At 34.0% G+C, this 15,610-nt stretch overlaps 1 protein-coding gene across 1 annotated transcript; it reads right to left on the reverse strand.

Annotated features, from left to right (window-relative positions):
- Nucleotides 1–471: 471 nt before the first annotated feature.
- Nucleotides 472–15,398, reverse strand: LOTGIDRAFT_102200 (hypothetical protein; the record flags this gene model as incomplete). The annotated part of the gene is made up of 3 exons (XM_009045901.1): nt 472–815; nt 5,037–5,250; nt 15,231–15,398. 3 exons carry the CDS (start codon nt 15,396–15,398, stop codon nt 472–474), a joined length of 726 nt encoding a protein of 241 aa, XP_009044149.1.
- Between the last annotated feature and the right edge of the window lie 212 nt (nt 15,399–15,610).

Raw genomic sequence — 15,610 nt, forward strand, 5'->3', positions numbered from 1 at the left:
GAACTCATAACGTTTAGAGAAAACCCTGAAGCACATTATTTACAGTATTGAAGTTGACGAATAGACTTACCCCTTTTCACGTTATACGTATCAGCTGAAAAACATAAAATAATAAAAATATTAAGTTGGACCATATCAATATTACATATGATTCAATTCGTATTTATACATTTGAAATTTTCAGCAATGTCAGCTCTATGGCAATGTCAAACCAAGTAACGACATAATATCCATTTGAGATATGCTATTTCAGGGTCGATAACTTGCTTTACAGAATTAAATGTCTACCCAACACAACGTATTCATGCAATGCACAGAGGATTACAATTGCAGAAAATGGTTTTCCTAATATAATAGTCAATTGTTGAAAATCATATGAAAAAGAAAAGTTTCCGCAGATGGTCTGAATTCCTATGGCCGTAAGTACTCCATACACTACCATCACCTACCGTTCCTCACCACCCTATCCTGCTATAACAGTATATACATATAGTTCGGGTGAAGGATCAAAGCTCCATACTTACTGTTTAAAACATTAATTCTTGTACTGGTAACTTGTAAATCTGATGTTCTACAAACATAAGAACCGGCATCTAATAATTTAGCATCTCTAATTTCTAAACGACTAAAAATTGTCTTTAAGCCTAAGTTAACTTTCTTTCGTATGTAGATTTTCTGAGCGAAGTTAGTTGAGAGTTTGTCGCCGTTTCGGAACCAATCTAGGTCATCTGGTGGATGTTCTCGACCTGTTGCGTTGCATGTAAGTATGATTCGTTCACCACGGTTTACAAATCGTGCTCCGGATATCTGAATATCTGAAAAATAGAGAGGATATCTGAATGTGGTGCATTAATCTATACATTGACTTACATTGTATACAATGATCATGCTCTATGCTACCTATTACTACCCTTTACAATGCTTAAATCAGTGGTTCCCAACCTTTTGTACCCTGGAGTATTCATTTGAACAACCCCAAAACAATGGACATTCAAAACATTGTAAATCTTATAATTTCTATTCAAACTAATCATAATAGATATATCATCATGCGGCCGCAAAAAGATGCCCAGTTGGAAGGCTGTTTCTCTAACAAAATTCTAAAATTCGTCACTAATTTGAACCTTAATATGAATATAATGACAAAATGTCAAAACTAAAATATGTATATTTTTTTATGGAGAAACGTGACTTTGAATCCATATTCATTGCACGTGACCATACGCAATGTACCATCGCATCTCATTTTGTTTCAGCCTTATCAGGCATTATCAAATGGTTCGAAAGGCAATATCTATTACGGGATGACCCATAGGAGGGTACTACTTCTACAGAGGACTGTGTATTGGGATACAATGTACATTTATTCATTTAGTTTCTAATCTAACATGCCATGGAACTTATCATTAACATTATCTAATCATCACAATGTCAAGCTATTAAGAATTACGTACTTATACCTTGACTGTAATAGCCACTATTCTTGTATCAATGAAGCGTCTTGATTGGATTTTACATCAGTCAGTCAATCGGAGCCCTCGACAGAAAAGCTATAAACATTATGACCTTGTGTTAATATATTTTGTATCGAGGCCTCTGATTGCTTGTATTCGCGAGCGTATAATCCAATCAATTCGCGTCATTTACAAACTTCCAAGATACAAGAAAGTGCGTAGTCCATTCAAGTTCATAATAGCTCGCTATTATGAAGATGTTGTTATGTAAGCAACACCGGATTTAGCCATATTCCACACACAATTCAAAGACAAGAGCGCAATTCCATTCTGCTACAAAACACTAACGGAACTCATCATTAATATTATGTAAGCAACACCAGATCTAGCCACATTCCACATACAATTCATACTACAGAGCACACACTCCATTCTGACTGTTACAAGAGACGAAACACAAACCATGATTCCCCAATAGATTTTTTTAGTCAACATTCCACTGTGCTAATACCAAGCTAGCACGAACTGCGTTTCATACCTTGAATGCAATAGCTACCTTCCTTTTTTTAAGTTTGTAAATGCAGCGATTTGATTGGATTGTACGCCAGTGAATACGACCAATCAGCGATCTCGACGAAAGGAACGTAAACACTTAGCCATAATGTTTACAGTCTCTCTGTCCAGGAAGCTAATTGAATTTATTTGCTAGCGTACAATACAAGATACAAGAAAGATGACTATTGCAATCAAGGTGTAAGACGGATTTCGTAATAGTTTGACATTGTGAAGATGTCATTCCATAAGCACAAAATTATTAATTTACAGGATGCCCTACAAGATATCAGAAAGCGACTTTTTATTCGATTTTTCCACGATATATGTCTATTTATTAGGTATAGAAAGGTAAGGTCTGATCAAAGTCAAGGCGATGTTTGCAAGGCCAGACAAGGCTACTGAAATATATATTTTTCTCGTGATCAAAATGAATTTATCTTCACCTGAATAATTATGTAACGTCCAGAAAATGGATTTTTTCAAGCAAAAATTATTATCCAATGAAAGACACAAAAGTACCACTTAAGCCGCGAGTCAAATAGAATACGTTGTGGGTCCAATACATATCATGGATGAATCCATGTATACCAAACTCAGGTTTCTTTAGAAAGAATATTAGATGATAGTGATCTGGTCTACTACAGTATCTATTGACAATATGGGTAGGACTACAACTCGAATTGTAGTGTTGATCTTCAAAGCTTAGATTTAGATGTGTAAAAATGAGAATCTCCCCAGTGAGTCTGGTTTGCGAGAGATATCATCGCTTCGTTGGTGTGAAAAATGAATGCAATCGTTTTGAGTCCGTCAAATAATTTACTTAAGGTTATAAAGGTTGCTTTCTAGTTTATGTTGCAGAAAACTATCCTCTTTTTTATTTTCCCCACAAGCAAAGCCATGATATGAGAAAGTCAGTAAGGATGGCGTTTGAGTTAGGGAGCTGAACTCAGTCAATATTAGGCCAGATAACGAGTCATCTTCTATGCTCTGATTTTCTACTGTGTGAATTCTGGATTTAACACAGATTTGATCTCGAACAGAGTTCAGAATCCCTTAATGCCGATATGGATTGTTGGTCGTTTTTGTGAGAAATATTGAATATATTTTAATGATTCACCAACAACCTGACTAAGATGTGGAAAATGAATCTAATCAAAAACGAACGAACAGTAGAATGTTGATGATTTCTGTGCATGTTTTTTTAACACCTATTTTTCTAACCTTGTCGTCGTGTGAGGTCGGGTGAATATTTTTAAAATTCATTAAACGAGTTAAATTTTCAACATGGTTACACCTTGATATGAAGTCAAATACCTCTTGGCATATCATGTTAAAAAACTTGCAACCGTGTTCACTAATACGCTAGGTATATTGGGTGCACAAGATTTAGTGAGATGAAAATGAAATGGGAATTTTACACTTGTCTCAATTAATATAGACGACCCAGGTCGTATAAAGTTGGCTTTCTTACATCTAAGAAACAGGAAAAGATACAGACGATTCAAAGCAATAAATGGAAGAAATGAGAGGTTTACGTCTATCTTTTCTGCATGTGATTAGACTTAAAGGTATAGCTTGGGTGACCTAAACAAAGTGTATTAATCTCGTTTATCAACATATATTTTTTTATATATAATTGTAGATTTATCAAACGTCGAATTTGACTTCTGAACAGTACGGGTCGGGTAGGTTACATTAAGCTCTATCACTTGACTAGATCCCTTAGCATCCCTACCCCATAAAATCTAGCCGACAAAACAACGAGGCAAACACGCTGAAAGACAAAACATTTGAATTGACCAAAGCCTTGCAAATCCGTAGACACCAAGCCCTTGATGGATAAACAGGTGCTCTAGCCAATAATTTCCATTCCAATTCAATACTTGAGCCTATAATTCCATGCAAAAATAATTTGTACAAATTGGTGCAAGTTACAACTGCAAAAGATGGAACATTAACAAAATGTAAAATGTTCAAAATGCAAGAAAAATGTAAAATAAAATCATTCCACCACGAAGAAAGGATTGAATATAAAATATTACCATATTTCTCGCCAGTGGAAGAAGATTCCAAGGTGGCTGAATTAAAATAGAAGAAGAATGTTGAAGAATAAGAAAGCAAAGCAAAATTTGACATGTTGTATTTAAATTGTATTCAAATTTGCCTCATATTATCTAAATACTACGGAGTATAGTTCCCATAGGTAGTGTATAAAAACTCAGTTAGAAAAACTTCCAATTTCTTTTGTACATGATGTTTAGATATTTGTTAATTTACCAAGGCTAGTATAGTTCTCATGCACAAATCATTCAAAAATGTGCTTTAATCATAAAACGCACGTGTATTTTTGTGCACGTTTTAGGTCACGTTATTCAAATTAACACGAATGCAACTAAATCATTGCGAGCATAATAATATTTAGAAAGGTGCTTTTCAACAACTGACATGCTCTGCTCATATTTCAGAAAAACGAGAAATCCTTACCGGCATTGTTTTTCAATTTTTCTCGTTCTGGAAAGAGAAGAAATAAAAGCAAAATAAATCATAAAATCATACAGTAGCAAAACAATTATAAGGTATAATGAAATGGGAATAAAGTCGGTATATTGTTGGTGTAACTAAATTTGAGCAAGAGAAGAAGATTTGAAAGAGGGATGAAAACCCATGAAATCATTCAACCAAAGTCATCGTGCCAGAAAGACCAAACTACTTAAATAAGAGTAAAGATATACAATGTAATACCAAGCCTGTTTTTTTCCTGATGTATCTTTCATTGTTTCTAGCGTTTCATATTCAAGACAAAAATAATTCCGTACAAATGAAAAATAAAATCCTTACAAAAGATTTATGACGTCATCAAATTCATAATTCGCCATCAATACGCAAAATTGGATAACTGAAGTTACAGATCGCAATACATTCGACTGGAGATTTGGAAAATGCTTTTTTACTTTTGTAAAGCTGAGAATAAGAGAAAACTATCAAAAAACAAGCTTGGTATATAATTCTATGATGGTTATGAAGAACTCTTACCTTTAACCAATAACGTGACATAATATCTAAGATGGCGAACTTTCGAGCTGATCTGACACTCATACACCCCAGCATCTTTAAACTGGACCTGTTTAATCAGCAGATTCCATTGGTTCGATCTGGCAGGATGTTCTATTTGAATCCTGGCATCTTCTACAAATGTATTGGAACCCACTGTAATTAACTTGGAGCCTTTCCGCCATACGACCTAAAATGGATTATTTCAGATTTGTATGACATATTAAAAAATATCTGAATTGTGCACAAAAGGTTTTTTTTCCAAAGATTTAATTGAATTCCGTTTAGTTTCATTAGGACACGATAGCTTTAATCAATAGTAATTCCCAGTCTGATTACACAACTTGTAATTAATTATTATTAAAATAAGTACATAATCAAGGTGATTGTATTATATATTTTAAATGTAAAACAGAACAAATTGATATCAATTCCAGCGCCGTTATATCTGAGGAAAAATTTTTACCCAAAGAATTGGGGATTACAAATAAGGTTTTTTTCTAAGTATGGATAAGGTAATCAACCTATATCAAAACCTAGCCATAATTATCATTCCGATGTTCTAGGAAACAAATTATCAGACCCGAACTCCACCTCCACGCCTTGAAACGGCTCTATCTGAAAATTATCACCCACTAATGGAATGTACATTTAGAGACATTGGCTGAAGCAGTTTATACTTGTGTTAACCTTCACCAGAAAACCATGAATATCCAACTCATTTATATTACCCTTTTGTTGCGTGGGGCCATATCGGCAGATATAACAGAATAACATCTAAGACTCAAATGGTAACAGTTAAAAGAGTAACAATATCTTAAGTGAAATAACCTCCAATATGCACTGACATAAAATTCTTTAAATAGTAATACCATTAACCCTATCTTAGTGCAAATTTATACTTTTCCTCGGGTCTAGAAAAATTAACCAAATATCAAAACACGTTGAAATGTTACTGTGGAGCTGAAAAAGCAATCAAATGCCAACAGAAACGAAATTGAATAGTGAAAAAACCACTGGCAATGTTTTTTCACTCAACATTTTAGTCGATGAGATATAGTTTCTGTCAAAGCTTAATGGACCTTCTAATGCCAAAATATTGTCCATAAACATAGAAGATGTCAGAATATTTCATTAACAATGTATTATCAATGTCATCTAGTCTTGCTCCATTTACAAAACTTGATAAAACATGAAGGTACAAGTTGTTTTGCTGCTGGTGGTTTATAGTTGTAAGATAGGTATAGAGCGACGGGTTGATTAACAACGGTTCAACTCATCTGTAGGTTTATTATCATGGTTCTTTCAGATGTGATTGGTTTCTCTGCCTCTAAATTAAAGTGTCAAACTAAAGAAACGTCAAACATCGTATCAAGTTACGATATAGGTATTTCGAAATATCGGTCATAAAATATTTCCTTTTGACATTTCGGAACGCAGGTTTCAGATAATGGGCTTCGTAAATTGAGCATGTAAAATAAACAAACCTCATTACAAGCGTATTGCAGCATTAATTTTTATTTCAAAATATCATGACCGATTATTGGTTGTATTTTTTATTTAAATTGACGATTATTAATTTCTCGCCTTTGACAAGATGACATACAAGAACATGTCAAAAACGTAGACAGTCGTTTTGAAACTCAGCAGTTTTTTTTAACTGAAAAGAGTTTTTAATATGCAATTTCACAGGAGAACAAAGCACAGCAGGTGGTACACTTACATGCGGCTGTAATTTATCTATTTTCTGTAGTAAAATTGTTATTAATCATATTGCCGCTACTGATTTTAAACATTGTCGATGTTCCCAACATGATTTATTGGTTATATTTTAAACATATATAGTGTATTAATATACAAGATACAGACTGGAAAATGATTAGCTTTGATATGTTATAGTTGGCAGGTACCCGTTTTATGATTAGTAAATATATCTCTACTGTGTTTATAATTTGATAAAGTATCTGAATTTAGTATTATATCTATATTACTTTAAGTAAAATACATGCCTTGTGAACTCATTGCATCTGTTTTAAACGACAATTGTTGCTTTAAAAATTAGGTTTAGGGTATCGATTTCAGATTAGAAGTACATTAGACGAGATCTGTTGGAATTCCATATGTTGCCCATTTTCATCTTGCTTATGTCTTCGGAAAACTTTAATTTAAATTTCCAATTGTAGTTATATTATGACTTGAGCTGAGGATTTATAAAGACTGTGTTCTCATAACACTCAATGTTGAACATCCACCATCAATATTCCAGAAGTGCCAGTCAGTAAGCTATGTATTATCTATATTAATGTTTTAAGTAGGCGCTGAAAGTAATATATAATCTAGAGAAAAATGTAAATATAACACGTTTAGTTTATGTCTAGAAAAAGGAATGTATAACATCATTTATCATGGAAATTAATATGAGTTTTACGTCCTATTGCCTATCTGATATTAGACTAATTGAGACACAGCGCTATTTATCGTGTAATGAGGAAACATGCAGGACAACATCCTTAGCCTACTGTTTCAATTCATAACAACCTGTAGCAAGAATGCCCAGCTATCAACCGGTAATCTTGTCAATCTGGAAGTCATGTCCTGCTGATAAAACAGCTGCAGATTGATACTATGTATTTTCAGCCCAGAAAATAGTATTGACTGTTAGAGGTCTAAATATATTGAACTGTGTACCTAACTCTATTTAATTTTCGAATATATGCAGAATAGTATTTCTCCATCATTTAATGAACTATGATGAACAGCATGTCGATCTGCCCACAGACCTGTCAGATCACAGTCTGGTATTAACAAAACCCACAACAGATAATTAAATAAACAAGCATATTATTTAGAATATTACAGTTTACAAATTATTGTATTTTGTGGCCGTATGTCTGTTCATGGTTTGCTTCAGCGAATTTAAATGTCTTCCCATGCACAATATCAAGCTATATAGCCAAATCTTTTCTTATATCATTCCAGCAGTGCACAGATACACTGACAGTCGCATATATGTATTCTCTACCCCCATAGTATATCTCTTTCGATCTCGGAACCACTCTCCTGAATTCATTCAATCATTTATCAAGTCCAATCTTTAACCTATCTGTCATTCCAGTACTGTATAGATACGTTAATAGTAAGATCTATTGTAAACACTGGAAGTATGATTAACAAACAATGTCTAGTAATTGGCTCGACAAAATCTTTAAAATAGACCATGGACGGAACAATTTGTGTAAAGAAAGCGGCGACATAATCCTTCTATATAAATATTGTTCCGTCGTCCTGGAATAACTAGTTCATATTCATAGCTGAAATCTCTGTACATTGTGAATAGTAGATAACATTCCTTGAAAGATGAAGATGTTCTTAATCCGTTTAAACTACATATACATCTACCAAAAAAACAAACTGAAAAGATGAAGTGTCATAATGAAGATCAGTTGAAAATATATTCAAAACGCCATGACGCCTGTCCATTCTACTACTTTCAAAATTGATTTAAGTGCGAACTTTTTTCGAGGTGGGTCACAAATGTTTGTTGTTGCTCAGATGCAAGCTAATTTTCTCCTTGTGATGTCATGTTTTCCTTCTCAAAGACACGCTGTATCTGTCGACTCAACCATTTCTGGAGCAAAAGCAGGAATTACTCAATCTGTATCTATAGTAACTTGATATCGCCTTTGTCTAGAAACCTTATCTTCACGACATTTAACAAGTTTCTTATTAAAAAACGAGGTTCCATGACGGACGTGGCGTATTAATCAACAACTGAAGGAGTCCGTCTGTTCGGATATTTTTGATTAAAACACTACAACCGTTACATTTCTTGATTAAAATCTGAGACTTCATTATCATCTTGCCCAGAATTGACTCGATTTTCTACCATCTAGACTTATTTGTTTTATTGAGATAAACTTTGCTGGTTCGTTTTTGCAAAATATCCATAGTTCAAAACTGTGCTTCTTTAATTGAATATTTAGGAGAGCTCAGGTCGACATTGAGATCAACTTGTTTTATCTCAGAAAATCTGATCAATCTTTGCAGTCGACAAGAAAATTTTCTGTTGCCACCAGTAGCCCAAAGCTACCCTTGTACTTTTTTTTAACTGTGTGGTGGGAATCTTCAACTATCCAGATGGTTGCTCAAGCTTGAACTATGAGAATTTTTTTTTATCGAAGTCGATTAAATTCAACATGTTTGAGAATAAAAACTAATTAGATAGTATAAATCAATCAGTTCGATCTCTATCTTAACTATTAGTGTGGTAAGTAATGGTGTTTTTCAGTGAATTAGTTACATAATATATAAAGATATTGTACTTTGCGAATATGATCTATGAATCTTCGTCAAGTGCTCTCGAGATCTTTCCAATTCAACCAATCCACTGACATTCTAATCACCAGCTGTCCGGTACCATCCTGCAATTGAGTGTGTCAGTCTTGTGACAGACTTGTATCAGCCTTTCTTTCTGTAACGGAACTGATATCGTTCACTTTATACAATCATTCGGCAACATGAGAAATATTGTTAGCAAGTTAATTTAATCCGTGTCAACAGAATGAAATGGTAGTAACATTAAATTAAAGGATGTAGTTCCGAGACAAGAGAGACAAGTTACATTATCTTGATGGTTCATTTCAACAAATTGACTAGCAGTTACAAAGGGCCTCCATTGATTAGTGTTGGGTAATTTGTGATAGTGACTCACTCTCGATAAAAACAACCATATTTCAAGCTACAGTATCACCATGTCACAATGGAATTTCGTGCCATCATGCATCATGCATATCGGATTCCCCTGCGATTACATTAATATCATGTCATATTGCATTCGTAGATCCCTTATATTACTTAGACACACACTCCATGATATGGCCCTTGGCGACCTTTTCAATGGATTTCAGCTACTCAAGTTTCAATTTTCATAAAGCCTCCACGCGTTATTGCAATTGTGTGTGCTGTTCATAGTTCAAGACGACACATTGTTCTTGGTTTTGTGCTGTCGGTTTTTCCATTGTTACCGGTGTTGTTTTGATTCTAGTAACTGAAACTGAAGCATGAGGCCAGTTGACAACTGACTTTAATATTCAACCCCTACGAATCATTATGCTTACAGCTTAATCCAATGATTATTTCATGCATAAACCCCCCACGAATCCTTATGCTTAACGTTCCTCGAGATTCAAAGCATATGCTGCCCGTAAATCCCATATTTCATCACAATGCCATGATCACCCATTCCTTCCATGTCTTACGAAAGCAAAACTTCATAATCCACGAAAATCCGCGAATTTTCGATCTAACAGAATTATTACGTAACTGGTTAGTCATTAATATTGTATTAAACGGAGTCTGGCATTTGCATGCCAACCTGAGTATTTTTTTACACCCAGTCACCAGTAATTTCTGGTTAAATCTTTCATCTCTTCCCTATTTCACATCTTTAGCTTGTCGTCACGCCATCTACATCCGGTTCGGTTAAATCACGAAGACTTGTAAGTCATTTACTGAGAATCTCGAAAGCTCTTGAACGTTTTAAATATGTTCGTGCATAATTACAGTTTTCTATCATTTCCGCAGTAAGATGGGAAGAAGGTCAAGTTGTCTAATGTTGATATTACACACGTACTCTCTTTCTTTGTCTTTATGGCTATTACAAGATATAAGTTCTCCTATATGTAAAGGTAACGGACATTATTTTTATCAGTCGATCGGCTTTTACAACTAGGATGTCCTTCGTGGGAGCCATACTGGAAACAAATGTAATGCTTCAAATATGATACATCATTAGCAAATTCTTCAAATATGGTACATCATTAGCAAATTCCTCAGATATGGTACATCATTAGCAAATTCTTCAAATATGATACATCATTAGCAAATTCTTCAAATATGGTACATCATTAGCAAATTCTTCAGATATGGTACATCATTAGCAAATTCCTCAGATATGGTACATCATTAGCAAATTCCTCAGATATGGTACATCATTAGCAAATTCTTCAGATATGGCACATCATTAGCAAATTCTTCAGATATGGTACATCATTAGCAAATTCTTCAAATATGGTACATCATTAGCAAATTCCTCAGATATGGTACATCATTAGCAAATTCTTCAAATATGGTACATCATTAGCAAATTCCTCAGATATGGTACATCATTAGCTAATTCCTCATATATGGTACATCATTAGCTAATTCCTCAGATATGGCACATCATTAGCAAATTCTTCATATATGGTACATCATTAGCAAATTCTTCATATATGGTACATCATTAGCTAATTCCTCAGATATGGCACATCATTAGCAAATTCTTCATATATGGTACATCATTAGCTAATTCCTCAGATATGGCACATCATTAGCTAATTCTTCAAATATGGTACATCATTAGCCAATTCTTCAAATATGGTACCATACATGTACATTTATCCTTTTCAAATACAGTGCCAAATACTTAATAATGCATAGCATGAATCTATATTTGCGTTAGTTCGCTTGCTCTTCACTGAGACAATTCGTTCAGTTGTTTTTTGTATCAGCTGGGTTGACTTCTTTTCTATTTGGATTGTGTTGATATCTCCATCGTCAACCAAATGGTCATCATCAAACCAGAATTTGAAATTTATATTTTACTTCTAAGGTTTCAGAGCTGTTGATTCAGTAAATGGATTTAGATAAAACAGGTTTCTTTAACAAAGATTTTAAACCTCAATCTATTGTTTTTCTTTATACCAAGAAAACATAAAAGCTTTTAGAAAGGCTGAAGTAGATATTCTGTTGGAGGAAACGCAGCCATATCCTGTCAATTGCGTTTTCTCTTTCACAATCTTGAAGGTTTTAACCACCAATTGAGAAATTTGAATTATTTCAACGAAGACTTGAACAGATTGCATCAAACTCATTGCAAAGCGAACATTGAAACGGAAGATCCTCGTGATTCTAATTAGGTTCCAACCAACATTCTAGATATTGACAATCATAGAACGAATATTGAAAAGATAATGTTCGATGCATAAACGTGCATTAACACTTGGAGGAGTATACATTTATACCGTTACTTCATAGTATGGTCACTAATGAGTAATTCAGGGATCAGAGATTACTAGTTATCGAGGAAAAACAAGGTGAACGTCACCAAGCAATGGACTTTATTGAAAGGACAAACCAAATACGAAAGTGAAGTCCAGATTGACAATAGCCTAGATAACATCACAATATTCAGATGATTTTTGTTTCAGCAGAGATATTACTATTCGTTTTTTCCGCGATGTCCACACCCAGATGTAAGTACTGAAATACTCCCGTATTATTAAATTGTATACTTCGGAAACACTTTTAAAGATGGTAGCAATCCAGAAAATATTGGAATTGTTTAAAATCACGGTTTAAAAGACATTTTTATATTTCGTGATATTTGGTCATATAACCAGATTTCGATTGCCCATACTGATCATCAGACATTGATTATTTTATAATTATTTAAAACATTAAATTATGATGAAAATGACTGAAATAAGATACTCTGTCTGGCCACGTAGAGGATATAAGAAAGGTCAGCCGCTCTCAGACGACTGGCGTCATAAACCCTTCCAAATCTGACAAGGTAGAAATTATAGTAGACCTAAATAACTCTTTTATGGTTCAAATGAATTTCTTAATTTGTCTTCGGATATTTTTCAGTTTGAGGAACATGTAGTAAAATTTTGAATCTGTCTTCTGTATTACTACCAACTAAGACTATTGGCTTCATACCACGAAAACAAGATTAACATTTCTACTGTTTATATTTTGTATAGTGTATATTGCTTTAAATAAGTTTGATTGTATGGGAAGAGATTGCATTCTTAGGAGTGGTTTTATATAAATTACGTCGGTGGCATTCTTCTGCAATAGAAACATTCTACAAGTTTATATTCATGAATGCTGGTTTCTTGGGTATCTTATCGCATACAAAATACTGTGATAGTCTTACCGACGATCTTTTGTGCTTTCCAAACTTGATAAACATATACATAGAGATCGTTTCAATATTTTCGGTGGCAGTCTTCAGCCACCTTTTATTCAGATTCGATACAGACTTGATTTTGTCACGGTCACAGATTATTGGTTAAGATCTATGATTAAGACTGACAATATCTTGTGTTTCAACCTACGGCAATACAGTCATATCGTTCTCGATTTCTACATCCAGTTAGCAAGTTCGTGGATTTGCCTTCAATAAATTCAATTTCTCTCAGGAAATGGCTGAAGTTTTTCTGTTTTCTCAAGCAATCTTGTGAGTTTGAATTGATACCATAACCTCGTAGTTTGCGTTTTTACATTAATTCTATTCCAGTTCTTTTCTAATTTCATTTGAAAATTGAACTATCTGGTTACTGTGTTTAACGTGTAAACCTCCCAATGTTATTAAGTCATTCCATTTATTAGCCTTTCCATTTAATTCAGGAAACCTAAAGCTCTCGCATGTAACATTCACTCTCTTTTAACTAATTTACGAGTTAGTCCGGCGATCAGCTGTTTCATTGACCTTATGGTGGGATTGATGCTTCATACATTGCGCAGCAGGCGATTATGAGTCAACCACGACGATCCAACAATCAAAACGTTCAAATATGCTGAATAATTTGTCGTGTATAAAACACTGTTTTTGGGGCTTTTTTCTTGCTAATTACAAGATCTGTTATTGCACTGAACATCTTGACATGATGTTCAAAATTGATGTATTAATTAAGCTATTTTTCTTTTAGTGTGCTAATTGTATTAATATGTTGTTAAACATTACCAATTAATGACATTTAACCGCACTTTCATTAGCATTTTCGATTAAATTTCAAACAGCAGGACAATTCAACCTCGTGTTTGTCTGCAATTGAATCGAAATGATCGGCTAAGGTGGCATCATTCCTTGCCAAAATACAACTATGGCTGTAATACTGATTGTGCGATTCAATGATGATTCTTAACCCCTATGGACTTGTATCTGAATACACGGAAAGTTAATTAAAATATACATATGTTTCCAGTTAATTACAAGTGTTAATCAATTGCTAATGGAATTATTGAGATGTGTGTGGAACTACGTTAGGTTCATCTAAACTAAGAGTAAACCATGATATTATATTCCAATTCCCATGCGCAATACAACAACAAATTTAATCTGAACAATACTTTCTCAAGTTCAAATTATTTTCTTTTCTGATTTGCCAACACAGTCAACGGCAAAAACAAATTGGATATGTTCTCTAGTTCAAAATATTTTCTTTTCCAAGTCCATATTAAAATAAAATGAAAATTCACATGATACGTTTTCGAGTTCAAATTAGAACATTCACAAAAACATTTACAAATTTATATTCATAACTTGTCGCAAACGGAATATTTTCTTGCCGATGATCTTTTGTACTTTCCAAACTTTATCAACGTTTTTGTTATTGTCTCTCGTACCTTGATGCGTACTCGACTACTCTTCTATCGAGTAAAACTTTACAGATATCGACACCTCACCAGGTTTAATCTTCGGTGAGGTGGTTTGTTTAAAAAATTTACGGAACATTGATGGTAAATATACATATATGTATTTTAAAATTCCGAAAGTACGACAATGAGTGAGAAAATGTATGGCTACTGAGCGGAATTTCGGGAAAATCAAACTGGGAAAAATTTATGACTCAAAAAACCCCTCTCCAAATTATCCAAGCCTGTCCCAGAATAAAAAGGATGTCTCAGTATTAAAAAATCAGGCGTAGTTTAGGAAACGTTGTACCCAAATATAGTATGGAATAAATCAGTTCCGACAGCATGTACTTAAAATGGAATAATATATTTGAATGTTAGTCTGGGTCATGAACCAGGGGAATTTTTCAAACAGTAACACCGTCGTATCTTACAATAACATGTGACATTCTCTCTCTTATTGACAGAGTGGTGAAGTTGGACATAGCCTTTCATTGTGCAACGAGGGAAATTCAAGTACAACTAAAACACAATTTGTAGAAAAATGATTGGGGGTTTCAGTTTATCCAATCCGAATGAATAGACATTTTGTCTTACCTGTCAGTGAGAAACCAGGTTGTACAATATTGAACTATGCTGAGCGTCAAGCCTATCCCTAAGAAAGCGCTTGAATTGCAAAACCACCAGTAATAATGAACCGCTTACCTTTTTATCACCAAGGTTATCTACAACACATTCTAAAACTGCCAGTTCCCCGACGAAATAAGTATAGTTATTTCTGGTTGGTTTAAACCGTGGTATTGGTCCGTCATCATAGTCATCATAGCCCGAATATCCAGCCGCTGAAAATATAAAATGATTCAAATTAGACATGCTGCATTGTTACATATTGAAATCAGCGGTTAAAACAAAATTTGGATGAGTAATCATATATAAAGTACATAGTAACATTTCCCTATGCTAGGGTATTTCGGTCATTCAGGGTTTCTTTTCTGATTTGAAAGAAATCGAACAATATAGAGGGGAATATGAAAAAAAGCATTCTGACCCTCCGAATATATGTTAAAATCTATAAGCTCGTTTGT

This window comes from Lottia gigantea (genome assembly GCF_000327385.1).
Source record: "Lottia gigantea unplaced genomic scaffold LOTGIsca_1, whole genome shotgun sequence".
Taxonomy (NCBI): domain Eukaryota; kingdom Metazoa; phylum Mollusca; class Gastropoda; family Lottiidae; genus Lottia; species Lottia gigantea.